This window comes from Falco naumanni, chromosome 9, assembly GCF_017639655.2.
Source record: "Falco naumanni isolate bFalNau1 chromosome 9, bFalNau1.pat, whole genome shotgun sequence".
Classification (NCBI taxonomy): Eukaryota; Metazoa; Chordata; class Aves; order Falconiformes; family Falconidae; genus Falco; species Falco naumanni.
The window spans coordinates 40,832,149-40,855,033 of record NC_054062.1 but is presented as its reverse complement, the minus strand read 5'-3'; the positions used below and the strand labels follow the sequence as shown (position 1 = coordinate 40,855,033).

The following is a 22,885-nucleotide window of genomic DNA, read 5'->3' as shown; positions in this document are numbered from 1 at the left end:
TCAGTGCATCCAGTGCTCTGCATCAGATAAAGCAACAGATTAACTGCCTTTTCAGAAGTCCAGCTCCACAGACCACAAAGCAGTTTACCACAAAAGCCATAAAATACTGACAGGTTTGAGAAATGAAGATACTGTATCCTGCTCCATTTCATTTCATTATCAGGCAAAGGAAGGTCACAAATTGATCACATCCCTTCAACACAGAATTTAGAGGGTATTAAATACCTTTTAAAAACAGACAGTTGCCTTAGGTAATCCTCTTCCATCGTTTATCGCAGACACATGGGTGTCTGCCATTTAGACAGACATTTCTGTTCCATCACTTGACTTAGCACACTCTTTCAAATACATGAAACAAAATGGCAATCCCTGAACTAATTTAAAGTAAATGGTGTCAAAGCAGCCTAATATTCTCCAATTTTCTATAATTCCGCAGCAAATTTTTACTGAAGCAGTTGTTTTCTACATAGCTATTTCTAAGGAAATTTCATATATCCTTTATAGCCACAAGCCTTTCTACTCTTTTACAAACACCTCCCCAGTTACTGGAATAGCATGGTATATATATGAATCAATGGTGACAATGTGATGTATTAAAAAAAAAAGCTTGTTTAAAAGTTCCTCTTTTGTTCCTCTGATGACAGCAAAGAACGTTAAAATTTTTAGTGCAGGGCAGAACAGATCTGTGCAAGTCAAACTGCATCAAACGTCTTGCAAAGTTACATACATACTTTTTTAAAAAAGGCAAAAAAACAAATCTAAAAAATCAACCTGGAATACCTTCCTCAACACAGACCTACAATTAGCAGGGTTTGGTTTGGGATTTTTTGTTTCACACTAGTTTTAAGCTTTTCTTGAAATTAAGATATTAAACACGAATCTAAATAAAAATGTTTAGACTTGGTTTACATTTAGAAAACATCTAACCACAAGCACCGTGCTATTTCCAAAAACCATCTTCTTTTAGAAGAAAAAAGGAAATTAGACTTAATTTCTTGATTTAATAAAAGTGTGAAACAAAGTCAACTTTGACAAACAGGTCTCTAAACAACATTCATCAATGCTGACCCAAACTCAGTATGTAAGCCTCCCAAAATTCAACTTCTGATTAATTCATTATTTCTTCTCCCTGTTTTTACCTATAATCCTGCTCAAATCAGGAATCTCAAAATTCACACTGGATGTATGAGAAGGCAAGCACATTTCCTCCTTTCTTAAAGAAAGGTAGTAACATTAAGAACTGCAAAACAAACTTTCTCAGAGGTGAAGACAGACTTGGATCATGGAAAACTTTGCTGTTGAAGAGAGGAAAAGGTTCTTATTTCACTTCATGCATCAGGAGATTCATTAGTACCAGTATATCCACGACAACTCCCTTCATATGAAGCAAAAATATTTCAGATAAATTTGTTTTCCAATTTGGTCAAGTCATTCACTGAATAGACACACACACACACAAAGTGAGCCAAAATAGTAAAGGCTAGGCTTTGACATGTTTTGTTCCTGCTTCTGGTAAATAGGCAAAAAAAAGTAGATTCATGTTCCCCTTCACAAACCACTATCTCCATAAACAGCTCCCAGGTTAAGTCAGATGACCAGCATCAGGGCTGTGGGTAATCTGACCCCTCAGTTTGCTACGCCAGAGGAGCATCCCAGTCTGGATCCAGGACCTCAGTGTTCAGACGCTACCAGGAAGAAAAAGACTGTCTAGCTCAAGACATTCTGGATCAGAAGCAAGACAATAGGCAAGAGTTATGACCAGAAGGAAGAAAAAGGTTGCGTGGAAATGAGAGGTCCTCCCACACCTTCCCCAAAGCACACTTACTTGGTATGCTCTTATCAAAGACTGCACGGCAAGGTGGTCCTCAACAAGCTTTTCAGCTTTACCAGGTGTCTGGGCAAGACCATGGCTCTGAAGAAACGATGCCTTTCTTTCCAGCTGATCTGGTAGATGGGGATCATATGCTTGGCCAGCATTAGCATTTCGAAAAAACAAATCCCAGGACTGGACATGGGTACAGAGAAGGAAAGGAGGAAAATTTATTACCTCAAACAAAAGTCTCAACCAACAGCAGCTCCTTTAATCTGCAACTGGTATCTCACTACATGACAGCATTAAGTATCACTAATACCCAGCAAAAAGTGAGCAATGATACGTCCACCTCTTGGTACCAGCTGTGTGTTTCTTTTACACAGAGCCCTTTTCATCTCACTTCTTACACTGAGCTTGTTCAGTGGAAAACTCTGCAGCACACATGAGTGCAAAGCATCTTCGTACATTATTCATTCACACAGCTCTTTTTAACTGTGATGTTTATCCAGGCAACCAGTAATGGGTACGATATTATGCTGCTGGTAAAGAGGTATCAAGCCTATAAAACTAAAAACCTCAATAAATGAAATTATGCCATTCCTTTAATGATACTTAAAGGATTTATGATACTTCAAGACACCCACTGAATATGCTAAATCAGAATCAGTCCTTAAGGGCCTTTCTTGAAGAAACTGTTTAAAAGCAATTACAGCTTTTCTGAGTGAGGCTTTTGGTCTAAGATACTTTCCTCACTAGCTTAGGTTACCTTACTATGAAAGAAATTATGGATCTGGTTTCAGGTGCAAGTCATAACTTTAGAATAATACGTATTTCAGAAACCAAATTGCAACAAACCACAGATCTTTCATTTCCATCAGCACTTTAAAGCAACCACTTCCTTGACATATGCCCAAATTTTGTTTTCCTGAACTGTTTCCATTCTGATGAGGTGATCACTGTCCCAGGTTAGAATGGTATTAGATATACAGATGCCAGCAGACAGCAGCAGAATGGGATAAACATCCGATATGCTTATACCCCAGAAAGAAGAATGTCTGCATTAGCAGGGGATAGATCAATACTTCTGCTTAGCTTAAAGTTTCCATAAAACGTAATGAAAGGTCATAAACCAACTTCCTCAGTTTGGCTAACTCAGGAAAGAAAGGAAGCTATTTCAAAACTTTAAAATCTTTGTGACTAGAATAGAGTAACTGCAAAAGTTGAAAATTCATTTTGTACAGTGCATGTTATTTACCCTGGCTGTGAGCATAGAACTAATGCATTTCAAGAAACCAGTGCCAGAAAAGACAAAAAGCAGTGCAAAGATTTTATTTTTTAAAAGAACTTTGCTTAATATATTAATTACAGAATAAACAAAAGAATCAAAATAATGTAATCCCAACACTGCATGACAGAAAAATATCTATAAAATTCTGGTTTTGTAAACAAAAAGTCTTCACATTGCAATTTCTACAGTCTTTGAGGTGTTCAGAAATGCTATGAGAAAGGCAGCATACAAGAGCTAAACCAAGTTCAAGTTATGAAAGTGGGGGGACTCACTGAACCTGTGGGCAGGAACCTCATCATTAGCCTGAAGCCACTGCTCAAAAAACACTGCTTTAATGCACCTCTCTCACTTCTTTACGAACACAAATCTGCATTGACACAAATACGATAAACGTACTCAATTTATCACCCTGCTCTTACACAGACTTGATTTTAACATAGCCTAAATTTTATGTGCCATGACAAATTAAGGCAGACACATCATGCTTGGTGGTCAGTCCCAGACACACTGATGAAGAACTCATTCCTTCTCCTTTCTCTCATTCATGCCCATTTCCTGTATTCTTCTTACCTTGACACCTCTCTAGTTGCACTGACACTAGAAGTCTGAATTTGCACACCATCCTGTAAATGGTCTACAAGTATAACTTCATTTCCTCTGGTATTCTCTCTCTCTATAACTTCTAACTCTTTATTAAGAACAGTACTGTTATTCCATGACTATACAGCACCTAGTTTGAGTTTGCAGATCCCTGACAGTGAAAAACAGATACCATTATTTCATTTTACAACTAATGCTACTTAGACTGGGGGAATTATTTTGGCAATACAGAGTTACTAACTTCCATTACATTAGGAAATTCCAAACACACATTTAGATCCATAACAAATCTGACATTTGGTATATTCATTCAAAGTTTAATAACGAATATGTGTTGCTTATGTTAAGGTTCCTTCCTTGCTTTTTCCAATACCATGATACACATAAAAGGTTGATAATATAACTATTCCTTTGTTGAGTCAAAAGGTTTTCATGTAGATGTAAAAGTTATCACAGCACAGTCCCACAGACAACTGAGTATGTTTTTAGACAAGTGCTCTGCTGAGACAGTTGCTAACAAAATCCAAATAGACTTGCCCAACAAGCTATCTGTTTAAGGGACAATAGGCGTAGGACCCTTTCTTCATGCAAACTCACAAATATAAAGAAAATGTTTACATCCAAAGATGCAGCCAGCTGGGCCAGAAGGAACCCACACTATTTTTTCCTATCACATTTTTGAACTTATTGATTTGTTGGGCAGGCTTGACATTTAATCAGAGGGGAGGGAAAATACATCATTTGGCTACAGAAAATTAGTTTTTTCTAGATACACATCCATCAAAGCCTTTACAAATTTCTATAGTGTCTTTCAAGATTGATACCAGATTATAGTCTTCAAGTCCTGTGTATCAATGTCAGTCTTTGGTAACAGCATTTGCCATGTGACAGAACAGAGAGAAGATCAGCTTGGTCTCACAGCAAACCTGCAGGTTCTCAACTAAATTATTAAAATTCTTTAAGAAAATTATAGAGGAGACTTATAATAGAAAAATGCATCTGTAAAAAATAAATTACTATAGCGATACATGATAAATCCCTTTTTTTTCTCCTGTCAGCAAATCTATACTGTAGTTAGCCATTATTTTCTCAAGTAATATAATACAATTCAAGTGATTCAGTGGCAATATTCTACTCTCATATAATAAACAGTGTTGCACTTAGAATAACAAGTAACATATTAGTTATCTTGATGGTTTGTTTGGTTTTTTTCTAGTGACATAATATTTATCAACTGCAATGAGAACAGTAAAGCCTTAGAAGACACACACTGAGCATCACTACATCATTTAAAAAAAAAAAAAAAAGAAAAAAGATGAAGTCAAAACAAAACAAAACCCAAACACTTTCTCCAAGTACACAAAACAAGGACAGGATTACACTCACAGTACAGTGGCTGCATACAGGATAACATGGCAGGCTTTATGTACTCAATATCCAGCCATGCAGTTTTGTAATTAATCTTGCAATAGTAATAACTGAGCCTTGTCAAGGTTCTCCCTTATGATCTACGACCGTGACACCACACTTCAAAGAGAAATAATGATGCCTTTTTCAGAGCCCAAGTCGTTTTATTCTGATTGTTGGTTAGGCTACTCTAAGAATAGGAAATTCTAAAGACAAGGAAAAGCAGGAAATTATCAGAAATGGATTTGCACAAAGAATAAAAGCCTCTATGGATATAAATGCATATTCCTTGACACATAACCATGGTATACATTCTTAGAAAAAATGCTAGTAACATTGAATATGCTCATTGGAACATGACAGACATATTTCAAAGAGTTTTAAACAAGCACACATAGGAAGACATTTCCAGTCAAATCTTCTGAGGGGGAAATAATTTGAGGAGCCATGATTAATTGGAGTTTCTAAGTAAAAGTGAATAAAGTATGATTTTTAAATCCCAGGAAAAATAAAGCTTTTCCATCTTGTCAACTAGAAGAAGGCACATCCCCTTGGATAAGAAGGAGATGTTCAAGGAGAAGAAACATGTGGAAAAATAGGAAATAAAGAGGGAAAAGAAGAAAGAGTGTCATGTCTAAACGCCTTGCACAAATTTGCTCTCTAAACAATGCTGGACATACTGGATAAAACAATGAAATATGAGTAGCCTGAAGAGAGTAAAATCATTAACAATACCATAACCAGCATCATGTCAGCCACTGGTGTTTCTTGTCATTATCATTCAACACTTCCACCACTTTCCACAGCAGAATGACAAATTCACACCTTGCCTACAGTCATATAACTATGGCATGAATTTTTCTGTATTTTTAAGAAAATAGGGTGACTTCAACTTTAACAATTTTAAACTGTTTATTAAAGCCCAAATTGAAAATTTCTGTGAACAAAAATCTTGGGTAAGTTTACAGCTTTCAGCTGATGAAATGAGATGGTTTACAAGAAACCCCAAAAAAATTTTGTTGATGAAACAAAGTAAAATGAATCAGCATCATTCTCTCCTCCCCTTTTTCTAGGCTGTGAATTCATTATGTCCATCAGTCATCTTCTGTTAAGCCTCATAAACCGGGTACACAGTGAATTGACTTCAGTTCATTACTATTGCAAGCATATTACATACAGTTAACCTGGAAAAGAATTCACACATTTTTAAAATGCATCTTGAATTACCTGGGATCCACTCCCTAGGTCACTCTACACCACCAGTACATTTACATTCCTCTGTCAATTCACTTTTGCTAATTTATTGGTCACTGTTCAACCTACAAACTGCATCGCCTCACCAGGATCCATCGCCCCACCGTGCCTGAACAGCCAGACAGATAGCCTTTCAGCTGCCCCCAGGTACCAGCAAAATAACGAACAGGTCTGAATTTGGCAGAAGCCAGTGCTCTTTGCCGCGGAGGGTTGCGCAGCGGAGGGGCCGGACTCCGGTCGGGCCCGCCGCGGCCCTTCAGCACCCTGGCCAGCTCCGGTCGGGCCCGCCGCGGCCCTTCAGCACCCTGGCCAGCTCCGGGCGGCCGGCGGCCCCGCGGGGACGGCTGCGGCCCCGGGCCTCTCTTGCTCACGGCCGGTTTCACCACCTGACGCTTCTCTTCGTTTCCTGGGATTTATGCACCATTAAAAGTTTGCAAGACTGCACGGCAGCAACATTCACTCAGCTGTGAGAGGTCCGAACAAGAAACTTCATTCTTCTTAAAGGAAAGAAATGTGTCGTGCATCAGCATAACTAAAAACAAGGTGTCACCACACACGCTCCTTATGTGTGAGTTCATCCCTTCAGTGTCCTCACAATAAAGGGTTAAAATCGATCTATAGCAGCAACACATCATGAGGGCTTCTCAGAAATCAAATCCAATTCATCTACATGTGCTACCCTGCTTTACACTGCCTGGAACTTTAGCTGGCAGTTACATGATGAGGCGTCTAAGACAGTTGGGATGCAAGAACGAGCCACCCCTGGAGAAGGCCTCTTCAGTTCCAAGTTAAGGCTTCATGCAAAAGACCTAGGATCTACCCACTACATGAATAACATTCAGTCTTCAGAGCTGTCACTGCATATGTCACCTTCCAACAAGACTACATTCACATGCAACATCCAAAAAATCCAGCTACAAAGCTGCTTTTGGGGGTCTTTTTTTCTTCTTCCTCGACATGCACCACTTCCTCACACTCTAGATAATCAGACTTAGACCAACAACTTCTAAGTGACATTTTGATTCACATGCCTCAAGAATAAGGGAAAACGCAACCAATTTGGTAAACATTTTGGCCACAATTCACATTACTTCTCTAGAAAATTACTTGCCTGCCTTAGAATTTATCAGATTTCTCATCAGCTGCTTAAGTTACCATACGTGTATCAGCATAAGAGAGTCTTCCTTGTCAGCAGAAAGCTTGTTAAAAAATAAGTCTTTGTATTTTGTCTACAAGAAAGAATTTTGGCAATAAATTTAACATAAAAAAAAGCAAACAAATTTATGTTGCCTGGAGAGAGAGTGAGAGAGACAAAAAATACTTTTCCAGATACTTAACAAGGCTTTTCTGACAATTTCAGATGCAGTTTTAAGGTGACAACTTCCATAGCTACCTGAAGGGAACTAAATATTCACCTCCTTCAGACAGCTTGGAAGGACCAGTATCAACACATACTATTCAAATACAACACACCCTCAGATACAACCTTATTACAAAACCCGAAAAGTTAAAAGTATTTTATTTCTTGGGTCTTCTTCCAGATGTAACTAATTATTTAACAGACTGCTTGAACAGTATTTCCATGGAGGAATACTGAAAGTGTCTGAGCAGCTTACTGTTTCTGGTCTGGACTTCTCATTCTTTCTGCAGAGCTCACCATGCCTATGGCTCCTCTGTGCTTTTTTAGCTGCAATATCACATCTCACAGCAATCAATATGTGGGAAATTACTTTCACATTTTTCATTTCATACAAGACCTTTTTCTGGACTTTTTGTAAAACAAGTTAAGAAAAAAATCGATTTCACACTTAATCTAATATGCTCATTTACAGTCAAGTTTTAGACTTACCTTATGTACACTTTTAGGGTTTTCAAGCCACGCATAATACATTTCCTCCACATAATTTGAATTACTCCCATTCAGGAATGGTTCTGAGGTTCCTGATGAAAAATACCGTTGGCCATGTAAAAATGCCCTTCTGGCTATATCTTGTTTTTCCAGAAGTTTAATGCCATGCCACTTCACCGTAGCCGCAAACAACTTCAGATGACTCATGTTTGTTTATTAGATGGAAGATCCAAGTCTATTAATAAAGACAAAACCAAACCTAATCAGAAAGAGTCAATGAATTGCAGACGCATTTCAGCCTCATAGTGAAAACTTATGGCTAGAGTGCTCTTCAACAAAGCTCGGGCCCAGGCACATTCTCTTCAGGAGAGGGGCCACTCCATGACTGATTGTAGAGCTGCACTTACAACGCTGGAAGCGTTGCTGATGGCCATCACCACCATCAATCAGCTCACCTCACAGCTTCTGTAACTGATAACATCATCCTGGTTCCTGAAGCAATCATGATACCACTTGTACAATACGCCCCCTGAGCACTGGTTCCCTGGGAACAAATGAGTCTGCTAATCATTGACTTCTCTGGAGCTCTTGGCAGCTGTAACTGCTCTCTCTTGGTTGTAGAAAGCTGTGGCCTTTTACCAAGCCAGATTGGGGTAGGTTCAATGAACAGCATCAGCCACAAATGCAGTGGTTGAGAAAAGGCCTGCTACTTCAAATTTATGCCGTAACAGAGCTGACAAGATAATTAGAAGTGTTAGTTAAGTGTTAATATTGGCATTGGCCTTCAAACAGCATTACACTAAAAAAAGGCTCAGTTTAATTTGCTTTCCTAGCTAGCAACATTCACCTTGTCCTTCCAATGACCTCTCATGAGCTTTTTAACAAGAACATATTCCCTGTGATTTTGAACACAATGAGAAAAACAATAAGGGTTGAACATTGGGAATGCTGAACACAGCATCAGCGCCAGTGCTAACAAAGGGAATCAAAGCTCACCTTCAGAATAAAACAAACAAATGCAGCTTACAATATAAAAATAATATAATCTTAATGTTCAAGTTAATAAAATTGCAAAGGAATAGCAATAATGTGAAAAGAAATTACTCATTTTGTTTTCACTTTAGAAGTATTTGGAAAGCTACAAGAACATAAAGGGTAGGGTACTAATTAAGAGGAAGAAAAAGTCAGATTTAACTCTGAAGTGTCTCTCATTTGTTTTGCTGTCCATCCAGAGAAATAATTTATTTGGTCCAGAAGGTAAAATCCAAGTGTTCTGTTGTTTAGTGTGACTAGTTGAAAAATTGTTAAGAACAAACAAAAGTACTGAGCTGCCAAATGTACTTCAAAGTGTTTTAAAAACAACATTGTAACTTTGAGTCACAGATCAAGATTTATGTTACCTATTACATGTAAAGATTATTTTTATCTCTATTTCAAGAAGTAATAGATACCTTAAAAAATCCATATAAACATTTTCTTTATATAAATCCCATTAAATTATTTCCTTACAGTTTTTCTTCTTCCCCCCTCTCCCTCCAAAAAAGGAAATCTATGGTTTCCTAAATTTGTAAGGAAGGGATAGGAAGAGCTATATTTTTCATTATCTAATTTAAAAATGAATACAGGTCTTGAAAAAGAAAAAAAGAAAAAAGCTCCTACTGAAAAAGACAGTATTACTGCACACTATTCTCTGTCATCACATTTTTAACATGAGATTTTTAACTCATCTATTTTGAAAGCTGTTGACTGAATCCCTTTCTTAGTTGCTGACTTTAATGGCAGCATCCCAGCAGCGAATTCTCCTCTTTTATTACTAAATTCCTTTGTCCCCTCTTTCGAGAATTCTGTGGCCTTTTCACTCCCATCTACTAGCAGATCTGATGCCTAGCTCGTATCACCAGCTGCCATCATCCAGTCAATGAATTTTCCAAACAAGCACTTGTTCATATTCTCCACAGTGCCCAGATATATGGGAAGTATTCTCCCAAGGCAGATCACCAAAATGAGCATACAATCCTCCTTTAAAACCCCCCTCCTACAAAACTGCCAAAACCTCAAAACCAACTTCTCTCCCCAGTTGACATTTTCAGCAAGTTGACAAAGGTTAGGCTACCTGCACACTGAATCCCCTACACGTTAGCATTATTTCCTGTCTACCTATATTCACTTGTCATTTCCCATTTCACAAATTCTAAGCTTATTACAACACTGATTTCCTCCTGTGTCAACACCATGTCTATGATTAGGGCTCCTAGGCAACTGTAGGAACATAAATACTGTCCGCACCATTTTGAAAGCAGATTAAGTCCTGCAAAAGCTCAGAGCAACTGGGTACAACACTGACAAGAGTTAACGTACTGTCTATATTCATAATTCTCGTTAAGATGTAACAGCACTAAAACCATTATGTATACATCATGTCATTTTGCAAAACTTGGCAAGATTTCAACATATCATAACAGTAGGAACTGAGAGACCACCACGGCACTTAGGACTTTATGTCTGTGCCCATTCTGAGCAAAATAATTCATCTATCCCTCTACCACCAAACTTCTGCACATATACCTCAGGGCTGGACACTCATTCCTAAAAGGCTACCTCTCTCATTTAAAGTGCTTTGCAAAGAGCAGGAATAGAAGAGAATGAGAGGAACATTTTTCTCAGTTTATCATACTACAGCAGCAAGTTTCTTAAGTACAGGTAATTTCATGATCTTTCTCCCTAGTAAGTCTGCCTGGAAAACGTGTAGATCTTTCTTCTAGCAGTTAGCAAAGAGTGCATAGCAAAATAACAACAATTTGTCAGGGAGATTTGAAAACGGATGCAGATGACATAATATATCATAGAAACAAAAAGCTTCTAAGTGGTACCAGCCACTTCCCTCCGGTTCCCCTGAAATTTCAAAATGGGGTCAGAGCCATACCTCCAAGTTGTAACTACTGAATATGCAATCTGTAAGAGCAGATATAGGCTATGTCACTCCTGTGAAGATATAAAGATAACAGGTGAAGACAACTGTTATCACAGATGTTATTCCTATCTCATGAAAAAGTAATGCCTCTATTTTTATGCAGGTATGAAAAAAAAAAAAAAAAGACAAAGCCACCAATCATGTAATTCCAGTCAGATTTCAGCTACAGATTAATTTGACTCAACAAAACTGAGTTCTTCCTAGCTCTTCCTTTTGCACACACCACTCTTCAGCACAGATGTCAGCTGTCAGCAGCTACATGAATCAAAGACCACCAGCATGATCATAGACCATCCCAGCCCACTCAGCCTTGAGACTGTCAGTCAAAAATCAGCACGCAGGACAGCAGGCAGAAGTCAGAAACAGTTTGGATTGTTCCAGTCGGCTATGTTTCCTAAATCAACTCTGCTCTGAAATGAAAACAGTGATTGGCAAGGAATCAAGCTTAACTAAGAGCAACTTAAAGGAAGATATTAATTAAACCACTACCGGAGGTCAAAAATAAGAAAGAAGCAGTGAACCAAAAGAACAACCTGATATTTAATGCACCAAAGCACCCTTAAAATGGTGGAAGTAAATGAAAACCCTAAGCTGCTGAAAATTTCTGCAGCTGTTCTGCAGTATGGCATGTGTGAGGTTTCACCTTGGCACTTTCAACTCCAGAAGTGACCTAATGTCATGGACAGTCTTGCAAATTACTCTGCCCATGTTTCTAGAGGATAACAGAAGCATATGAAAAAGAGACAGCAAGACCCTTCTGATAGCAAAGTGTTTTTCAAGTTTTTTTTCAAGCTCACTTTAAACATAAATACATTGCATAGGCTACTGTCTTATGAACAGATAATTCCCCTGGTATTGCCAGTCCCCTTACGGAGTTTCTTAACACATCCATGAAGTCCTGCTACCAGTGCTAACAAATGCTCTTTATGCTCTGCAGAAGTAATCATTAATACATCTGGTCCATATTTCACAAAAACGCTCCTTCATTCGCCATCATAGTCGTTTTCTCCTATAATGCCCATATAACTCACTCCTAAAGCTCTTTTTAAGACAGATTCTAATAAAACAAGGCTGACAGTGGCGGGGGGGAAGGATGAACATAATGAAGTATCTCCAAAGGCCTCACGGATAAATGAAACTAGAGACGTGCTGATTTTCCTTATCAAAAAAGTCTACTTCAGCAATACACACCTCCCCACACTACATGCTGGTTTCCCTCCCAACACTGATGTGCCATGTTGTAAGAAGCAGCCCAGCTCTCCACCCAGAGCGATGACCCGGAGAATGGAGAACGGTGACAAACCGTACGCCCCCCACGAGGCACCCCCACGCCATAAAGCCACCCGACGTGCCAACCGACCCCCAACAAAGCCGCCTTCGGTGGGTACCACCACACGGGCGCCAGGCTGCCCGGCCGCAGTGAAGCGCGGGGGATGCCCGGAGGGGGCCGGGACCGCCGGGACACGGCCGTCCGCGGCCTGCAGCACAGCCCTGCCCTCTTCACCTTGGCCGCGCCCGGGGGCCGGAGCCAGCGCGGCTGCCCAGGCTCCCCCGTGGGGCTGGGGAACCACCGGCGCCCGGGCCCGCTGCCCCCGCACCCCGCGCCGCGTCGCCGCAGGCCGCGCTCCGGGGGTCGGCTCGGGCCTGCGCCGCGACCCCCCGCAAAACCACAGGGCGAGCGGCCCCCGCGGGCCTGCGCGGCGGGCGGCGGCCCCTGACCTTCAGGCACGCTCACACGGGCCGGGCCGGGCCCCGCCACGCCGCCCCCAGCCCAGCCGAGCCGAGCCGGGCCGGGCCCGCCGCCCCCCGCCCCTCGCCGGCGCGGACAGACCTGCGGGGGCGGGCAGGCTCCGGCCCACCCGCGGGCAGCGGCCGCGCCGAGGGAGCGGCGGGGCGGGGCGTTACCTGCGTCACGTGAGGCGCGCTGAGGTCACGGCGGGGCGGGGCCGCGGGGCGCTGTCCCCGGTACCGCTCCGTCCGCGCCGACCTGCGCGGCGCCATGTTAGGGACGCCGGGGGCCCGGGCCGGCGCGAGGCGGGGGTGGCGGGACGTGCCGGGGGCCTCTGGCAGCACAGGGCGAGCGCGCTGCCGCTCGGCGTGACCCCCGGCCCCGCCCGCAACAGGCGACCCACCTGGCGGCAGGGAAACGAGGATAAAAGGGGCGCCCGCCCGCAGGATTTCCAGCGAATTGTCAAGAAAACCGGCGGTAGGAGCGGGCACCCCTGCAGCTGCACGGCGTGAGGCACGACGGGGGCGCGGGGGATTATCCCGGCCCTGAGGGCGCCGTGCTGCCCCTTCCCGCCTCAGCCCTCTCCTCATGGATCACCTCGTAAAGATCCTGGTGCGAGGAGAGCAACAGCACTTGGCGTTAGTGTCAGAGGGCAGCATCTAACTCTGTGTGTACAGAGAAAGCCCTTCGGCGGTCCCTGCCCAGCAGTTTCCTTTAAAAATATAAATGAAATCACCGATGAGATGCAAAGCCGTAAAGGGAACGCGGAAGGAAAGCTCATCTGAAGGACGAGGCATTCACACAACTCCCGTACAGGAATGACTGCAGGTTCCATAAAGGAGGTATAAAGTGTTCCAAGGACACATAACGCTTTCTCTCCAAATTTTGTACATAAAGTAGACTGAAAGTAGTAGACCTTGACAAAATGATTGGAACTACTTTGAGGCATGATTTAGAGTGAGTTATTGTCTGAGGTTACGTGGCCAAATATAAAATGCAAGACAATACAAGTTGAAGTGTTCCTTTGCTGGCAGAATTTTTATTTATATCTTCCAAGTCTTCTTTTTCTCCTGGGTGCCTTCAAATTACATATGTCTATCCATTTTCTCAAATAATTCAGAACATGGCATGTTTGTTATTTACCTGCTCTTAATCAACTTTCATGGTACATACAACCAAGGTCAATTGTCTTTAGAGACGCTAAAATTGATATTTCAGGTAAATACTGACACCATCACATAAATACCAATGTCTGACAATTTTCTGGGTAAATAATGAGATAGGAATAATAGGAAAATGCCACAACTTAAAAGGAAGGAGAAGAGAAGGAGAGCTATAATTTGTTTTGTGCCAAGGGTATACTGCAAAAATGAGTGTATCAGGGTCAGATGGGCAGAAATGGAAAGTAAAAACCTTCGAAAGAAACACAACAGGCTTCATCAGGGGCTTTGTCACCTAATGGTCACACAGGTTTTCATGAGGCTTATTGGCTATTACGGTCGTTGGTTAGAGTAAAATTAATTTCTTCTAGATAAAAAAAAATCTTAATTCTCACATAAATAAATCAAAAGCCTCATTATCATCTCAGCAGTTTTCCTAGCAGCTGTGTGTCTTTGAGGAATTGATAAATATTGCGAAGTTAAGGTGTCAATGATTTTGTGTTAACATCTTTGTGATACAGTATTCAGTGCAGGGAACAGATTGCACAGAGGGATGGCACTGGAAGCACTGCGGGATGGCCTGTCCCATGGACGCTGCTGCCCAGGAGGGTGACCACCATGCTGGCTGTGGGAGCCCATCACCGTTGCAAAATGAAATGCGTGCTGAACTGGTTACTTGCAGCTAGCCAGATGCTTGGTTGAGCCTTCTGGCAAGTGGTGAAATATTGTTAGATGCTGCAGCTACTAATTGTTTTAACCTTATTATGAGCAGACAGAAGCCATCTTTAGAGCAATCATGTTATGCTGACTGAACATAAAGTCAATTAAAAATTATAGTGAGGACAAGCAGATCTCCCATCTACTTCAGAGGGAAACCCACATGTCAAATCTGACTTTGAAATACCATTGCAGTGAACAGGGTAAATACAATTAGATAGATACTAAGATATTACAGTACGTTTTAAGTACTTATGTTGTTCCCTGAAGCCTTTGCCCAATTTCCCAACATTTATGTTCTTTTTTTTTTTTTGTTTGTTTGTTTTTTTTTTTTTTTTAATTCTTTACACAAGAGGAATTTGTGTGCTTGAAACAGCAAAATGCTGGTTTATTGTGCTTTGGAGCAACTTCCAATTTCTCCAGTATTTATTGTAACTGGATTTCCTGCCTGCTTCTTCCACTCAGCTTTTGGTGCTTGCCTCTCCAGCTCTTGCTTTACTAAGGCATTGCCCTACTGCTGCTGGCTTTCCTTCATTCGGTGTCACTTTGCCACCACTCTGCGCCTCCTGAGCCATACCTTCTTGCCACTCATCCGTTTGCTCTCCAGTGAACCCCTGTGACAGACAATCAGCTATTTTCTTATTATTCTAGTTTTAATTCTTACATTTCCTAATTATAGTTCATGTTTACCTGCACATTTATGTGTCCACTTGTATACTTACCTCTCCCTCCCACCACCCAAAAGGAGACACGTACACTGGCTTTGCTTCCTGCTAAACTATCATGCTTTGAAATTGGCTGGAAGGAAAGTCCATCAGTGGAATGAAAACTTAGAAAAGTTGCAATTCATAGCAGACACTGAGCCAAGTTTGCCAGCTTGCTCGACATTGTTCTCATGCCAGCTGCCCACTAAAAAAATGTTATGTGTTAGAGAGGTTTTGCACTGGATAAAACGTATAACAGGATAGTGAAGACAGCACCCTTGAAATGGAAGTCAGATGTGAAATTGTCTATTGTGCTGAAAGACACACTGCCTCACCATGATTTATTTTTATATTTATCCTTGTTTTCTGTAGCATGTCAGTGTGAACCTGACATGCTTTCTTACTTATTTCAGCCTCTTTTATGTCTTAACTCGGGCATGAGTTAACAGAACTAGAACCAGCCTATCTGAACAGACCAAAGCATGTTTTAACAAAACTAGAACCAAACGTGTTTTGGAAACATGCCGTGTTGCCCACCGAGGGCACAATGTGACCCCTCGTTTGTTCCATTGGTAGAGTATTGCATGACTCTCTAACACTTTGCCTCTGTCTTACCTTGGTTTTGGTACATCGGTTTTCCTTGCTGGATCAGCAGTTACTTGCAATCAGCATTGCAGTTCCTGTGGTTAATTGCTTCACACAACTCTCTCTAACACAGCATGACTTCTCAGTAGGCTTGTTTCTTCAAAGGGTAATCTCATAGGAGGTGGTCTGGATACAGGATTACTCGTAGAAGGACAATCTCATTAATAGCTTCCCCTCCTGAGATAGATACATTTATGTATTTTTGGCAACTCTTCATTGTTATTGGTAATGTAATTCCACTAGAGACAATGTTTACCAGAAGTTCTTCCTAAACCAAGCACAGAAACTCCATTTTACTTTTTTTTCCCAGGGCGTTTATTACATGTGAAAACTACAAAGTAACATAAATTCAAATCTAAAGTATCATCCCTTCTTAAAGCAAGGCGATTGGGAAACGATAAGGCATCCTCTCTCTTTGAGTCCAACAATAAACGCAGTGAACATCCTACAGGGCTCTGGTCATTAGGCTTGTCAAATATTTAAATTTGAGACTTAAAAGCCTTAGAGCATCCTAGACCAAAGAGCTCCAACAAGCGGTTCAGTCAGTTTCCAAAGTGGAAGGTTTGAGGTTTTTGCTGCTTATCCTAGATAGACATTTCAATTAAGTGCTAAAAAAACCCTTCTAAAATCCTATAAACAGTAACAGAGTAATGGCACTCACTCTTCTAGTTGGGATTTGCACCGATTCCGTGTACAACATTTCTCTCCCTTTTCTGTAACCCTCTCAACTGGAATATTCTGAAATTAATCTAGCAGCCACGCAGATTAAGCCCCTCTGCCAAGCACAGGAGCATTTCCTAGGCAAAGTACCTCACTTGAGTTGATTGCCGATGCTTTGACCCTTCCTCCCAGAAGTGTTCTACTACTTCAGTGGCTCACACAGCAGGGTTAACCACAAATTCTTGCTTAACCCCCCTCCCCACCCTGGGGGACCTTTCTGCTGCTGTTAAGCACCCTGCACTGTTAGTGCTCCACTTACGTCCATTAGTGTGAAAAGACATTAACAGTAAATATACTTTTCAGCCTAGAATTCATATCGTGTTTTCAGGATGAACCAAACCACTTTTAGCAGCAGCTCACAACTGCTGAGTGCTGCCAGGCAGTTCCTCTGGCAGATTTCTAATTCTAACTTCCCTGGTTTTGCTCCATGGCTTTTATTTTTATTGTATCAGACATAGCTGCATCGAATGGGAAAATGGTTTTTGTAGCACTAATACAGATCTGCTTTGAGCTGCTATTTAACCAGGGTAACAGTGCTGCATTTTGTGGTGAACTTATTATGTTCCCTAAAATAGCACATACTTGGGCATTGGTTTGTTTAAAAGAGAACAATGAAGTGCTTCATGGTGATGTTCTCAATAGTTGGCTCAAGTGGGTTCCATCATCTGGGAATACCTTTCCCAGATATTCCCTGTAGTATCTACACAGCTATGTTCAGCATATTTTACTACTACAAAGTCAACAGGTGAAACCATGACCCTAATGAATCAGCAGTGAATTTCCTTTCACTTCAGTGCTTTCCCTCAGGTTTTTTTAATCTTCCTCTGTTGGGTTGTTTGGTTTTTTTTTTCAGTTGGTATCATTTATCAGGCTTTTCTCCCTCCCCAGTCCTACATGAGAGAAGCGTATTAATCACCTCTGACAACTCCTGCAGCAAAGTTTACATGCAGAATTTTACATAGCTTATTTCTATCCCCTTTGCTTGCCAAAACCTTGGGTTTATGTGCCATGAGCTTCAGTAATATCCCTGACATCCCAGAATAAACTTGCCATGGTAAAGGAATCATGGGCTGCTGGATGTCTGAGAGACAGGAAAACCAAGCCCAGTTTCTCACTGCTTCTTGTACTGGGCAGGTTAAATGTGAGGCAGTGAGGAAAGCCAACAGCATGCTGGGCTGTGCCAACAGCAGCACAGCCGGTGGCTGGAGGGAAGCAATCGCTGCCCTTTCCTCTGCCGTAAGGATAACTGGGGTTTGGGAGTAGTCAGCAGGAAGACAGAGCCAGCATGGAGGAGGAAGAGAGATGGTGAAATAGGAGTGGTTCAATCTAGATACAACAAAAACATTTTTGACTCAAAGGATAAACAAACACTACAACAGGGACCCAGAAACGTGGCAGATCTTGGAGGCTTCATGACCCAACTCAACAAAGCATTCAACAACCTGGTCTGACTCCAGTGTGTATCCCACTTTGAGCAGGAGTTGCCCTGCATGACCTCCAAGCATCCTTCAAACCTGACTGAAGCATCCATGATTTATATCAATTTCACAACAGAAGTCACATCAGATCTAAGGTTAAGCATGCAATCATTATTTGGTCAACAAATGAACTCATATCAATAGTTTTATATGGATACCATCTATCTTGGTTTAAATTCTTCTCTATTCTAAAATTTCAGGCTGCATTGCCCTGGAGAAAACAGTAACTTAGAAGTACAGCATTTCATTGGAAAACCAAGATCACCGAAGGCTACTACTCAGCCGATTCTGGCCAACAGATTAATTTCAAGTGACTTTATTCTCCAAACGTATTCCTGGGTAGAATCAAACTGCAGGAGCCCACTTGTCTGGCCACAGATCCATTAGAGAGGGACAAGTTAGACAATAGAGCCAAATGAAAATCTGCACAATACAACTTCTACTTGGCTGTTTCACAAGTCTTTCCTAATAAACTAGTCCACTACAACGACAAGAACAAAAGCAACTGTTGCTGTAACTGTTTCTCTGATACCTCACTGTATTATCATTGAAATCTGAGAATAAACAAAAAGCTACAGCATATACAAAGCAACAAGTGAATCAATACAAGAGATAGGTTAGGGAGAAACTCTGGCATACAACATATGTAATAGCTGCTAAATAATGAATTAATGATGAAATTAGCAAGAGCACTAAACTTAATTTGTCCTAGTAGTTTAATGGGAAGTTAGTACATTGGCAGGAGAAACGGCAAGAAGTTTTCCCAGTAACTGTGGAAGTGGGTCACCACAGGCACTGCAAAAAAGTCTGCCAGTGTTTGGCATGTTGACATGAACAAAGCCAACTGCCTTTTCCTTATCCAAGAAAGAATTGAAAATACTATTTTTTTCTATTTTACTTGTGGATTAGGACAAAAATGCTAGAAAATTGTTTTCAATATTTGCAGGCATTTCCTTAGAGACTCCTAACAAAAAAACAAAACAAACAACAACAACAAAAAAAAACAAAAAATATTTTTAATAACTTTCTTTTAGCTACACCTAACACACAACTGCATTTTTTTAGATTGTCCCTTTAGGTGAAAACAAAACATTCAAGTACCCTGACTTAATCATACTCAACTGGTAAATTATCCTCATCTCTTATTTTATACCACTGTATGTGTTTTCTTCAGAAGAATCTATTTTGATTTTTAATGCTATTTACCTTGATGAAGGAAAGTGTAATTATCTTCCCACTTCTATTTGGAAGACAATAAATAAGTCAAGACAGTCCTCCATCAGTTAAAACTTCTGGGGTATCTAAGATTTGTAGCTCTCACAGGGAGTAGGGTTTGCTAATGAAGCTTTTGAAGCCACAGTGCAGGGTCTGATTGTAATTGCTGAAAGGTGACTCTTGAAGAGGTTTATTTGCACTAATCAACACCATGTTGTGCCTCAAAGCTAGAGTTCCCTTAGATGCACTGTCCCTACCGAGTTATTCTGCAGCAACTAAACAGGCTTTTCTGTTTACTTCTGTTCTGGCACCATATCTGGTTTTTTAATGGGATCCTTTGAAGTGGCTCTCCAAACCTGTTGTACAGTTAAAACTTTGTAATTTCTAACACTTTCCTCTTGCAGCCCCCAACCCCTTCCTCTCTGATTACCTGAGCCAAAGGGACCTTCAGCAAAAGTGTTAATGTAAAATATCCAAGGGCTCAGGGGTGGGCTGCAAATATTGAATCTAGTACATGCAGAGTAACAATCATTTCTTATTTTCCTGATGGTGGCCATTTAGAAACTTTACATTCAAAGCACTAGGTGCAGCTGGACAGTATTAAAGTGATCCTTGTTCACAGCTGAAACAGCTCTACACTTCCCTTAATTTTTGTTGCCTGCGTTCTACTGTACAATTGCTCTCCAGTAAAGTAGAAAACAACCTGAGCATCTCAGTTACGAGGTGAGATTATTGTTCATGCTTCAGAAGAACTGCTGATCCATTAGCAGCCACCATATCACTGAATAAATTTTCAGAAAAATAATGTTGATCTTAAGGGGGAAAACAGAACAATTCACCCCAAACTTACTCCCAGCATGTTGTATTATGCTTGTTTTATCAACTCAGAATGAATTGTTCTAACTTTGCTCTAAACTCCTTTCAGACCAGATGTAATATGTAGTTCATATTACATATTCGACAGTCACATTACATAGGTCCTCCTTTTTTACAAAGTCTTCACTCGTGGATGCTGAGCTCACTGAATTTATTAATGCTTATTAACATGAGGCAGTTGTGGTAGTTTTGGATTTGTAGCACTATCACTGTGGCAGCCTAAGCCAATTACAGATGTTGCCTTAATGAGCAGCCCTTTCCTGTATAGACCCATTTCCCTGGATGTGCACAGTGCCTGTGGAAGGCTGTCACTGAAGCCAATTAAAGAAGAAAATTGAAAACTCCGTAAAGGTGTTTGGAAAGTGAGAAATAAATCCTACCTGTCATTTCTTACTCAATCCAGCTAGCAAATCGTGATTCATTACCACCCTTGCACGTTGTAGCTAGGGAAGGATCTAGCTCTGAAGAGCAAGGATTGCACATCACTTTGGGGACTGTGATTAGCCCAAGTCATAAGTAAATGAGCTTGAAGCTGACAGTTCACTCAATACTCCAAAGCCACTAAGCATAGCTGGCACACGCTGTCACCAGCGGCGCTCCGCGTGCGGTGGAGGCTTAGCAGGAGCGAGCCAGGAGGCTGAATTATGATTCCTCCTGCAGACAGGGTGAACCTTGTGGGCCGAGGCTGAGATCATCGGCTAGACACTGCGAGGAGCTAAGCGGCAGTGAGGCCATCAGACGAGAACAGAGATATAAAGCAAGCGCTTCAATAAACAAAGAAGCTTTTGCAAGGAATTAACACCTTCTCAAGCATATGACAAAACACGCACGGGGTCACCCACCAGCTCTAGGTTTGTGGCACTTGTGTGTTGTAGCTCTGTAAGGAAAAGGTGCAGGCTGCCTGCTGGACACTGAGCAGGGGACCCTCCCGAGTCCCTCACCTCCTCCTGGCTCTTTATTTTTTTCCCCTCAGCCCACTTCAGAGAATTCCCCCCACCTGGGTATGTTCCACATATTCATTTTTGGAAATGCTTTAAAATAGAACATGAGGGTACTTTGGCCACTAGTTGCTGCTTGTGTTATGTCTCAGTCCTAGAGAAATATTGAGGTGGCAGAGAATACCTGGCGTTATTTGCTGTTTCAAGATGCTGGTCACTGTGATCCTACATCCATGTGCGTGCCATTCCATGGAACATTGGCTGAGTGTTGCTGGAGTTCAGAACCCAAAGTTGGATTTAGCTCCCTTAAGCCATAGTTCTGAGGTCACCGCCTCATCAATTCTCAGAACAGCAAAGCCTTCTCTTGCTTGTTTAACTAGATCAATGCATTATTACAGTCACAGATTAAACATTTTGCGTGGGTACAATTTTACACGGATCTGTCAGCAGCTTTTACTGGACTGTAGCAGAAACTAATCTCAAAGTGATTTATTAACATTTTGAAGCTATCTGAGGGTCACATGCAATCAAGATTTGAGGCAAAAAGAGGAGGATGCTTGTTTAAAGCAAACAGGGGTTTGATTACCCTTGAAACCTTTCTGAGCCAAAAGCTTTCCTAGCAGGCAGAGGAGGTTCCCGCTGTCAGCCAGGGTAACGAAACCTTCCAGAACTGACATGCAGAAGGTGCAGGTTCATCTGAGTGTTTCCAGCTCTTGTGCCGATGACTGACAAACAATTTTAAACTTTCAAAAACTTTAAAATTTAACCAAAAAAATGTCAATCAAAAGATTTAGAGCCCTAGATGCTGAAGGCAGATGACTTTAGGAGGCACTTAGTTGTCATTAAAAACACGTAGTCCTCATGATTGCCCGCAATCAAATGGTCAGGTTTGGGGTGGGAGGAGGGGGGAGCTCCAGAGTTGTTGCGTTTTACATTTAATCTGCTGGGTTTGGCTGCTAGTTTTTGTGTACCTGGAGTTGGTGGCATGAGGGAGGGGTGAACTCAATCAATAATCAGTAGGTCTTTTTTTCCACTGTGAACACTCAGGGAATCGTCATCATCAACAGTAAAGTCTAAATGCCACTTAGCTGAGATTCACAACGCAAAGAATTAGAAGCCTCCTTTCCTCAAAGTTGTTAGAGTACATACAATCCTTGCCCAGAAGACACTGATTATTTATTATTTTTACCTTTTTCCTCACACTGCAAAAGTTTTGATTTTCCACAGAATGTAAAATCAAACATCCCTTCATTCCTGACCCACATTTGCTGTAGGTCAAGTAATTATGAATGAAAATGCCACTTTGCTTATATGAACTCCATTTACGACAGAGATGAAGCTATGAAATTTGTACTCCTGGCATCTTATTAATACTGATCTGCAGTAAAATTCCTCAGGCAACAGGCAAAATAATGACTTAAAACTGCTACAAGATAATTACCTTACAATGCAGGCATTTTGAAGATGAAGTTAGCTCTGGATTTGAAAACACAGTTTTTTTAGGACCTTATTCTTTCTATG

General features: G+C 41.2%; 1 protein-coding gene across 3 annotated transcripts in view; it reads right to left on the bottom strand.

The window, feature by feature from the left end:
- OGDHL (oxoglutarate dehydrogenase L) overlaps window positions 1-13,083 on the bottom strand; it is a 54,014-nt gene extending 40,931 nt beyond the window's left edge. The window contains exons 1-3 of one of the 3 annotated variants that reach the window (XM_040607308.1): window positions 13,014-13,083; window positions 8,212-8,446; window positions 1,826-2,005 (exon numbers count right to left, since the gene is read on the bottom strand). In XM_040607308.1, coding sequence (XP_040463242.1) covers window positions 1,826-2,005; window positions 8,212-8,418 — 387 coding nt within the window. In that variant the 5' untranslated portion in view covers window positions 8,419-8,446; window positions 13,014-13,083. Of the gene's footprint in view, window positions 1-1,825; window positions 2,006-8,211; window positions 8,447-11,134; window positions 11,285-12,901 lie in introns of those variants that run through there. The other 2 variants (XM_040607309.1, XM_040607307.1) reach the window with 2 other exon arrangements.
- Between the last annotated feature and the right edge of the window lie 9,802 nt (window positions 13,084-22,885).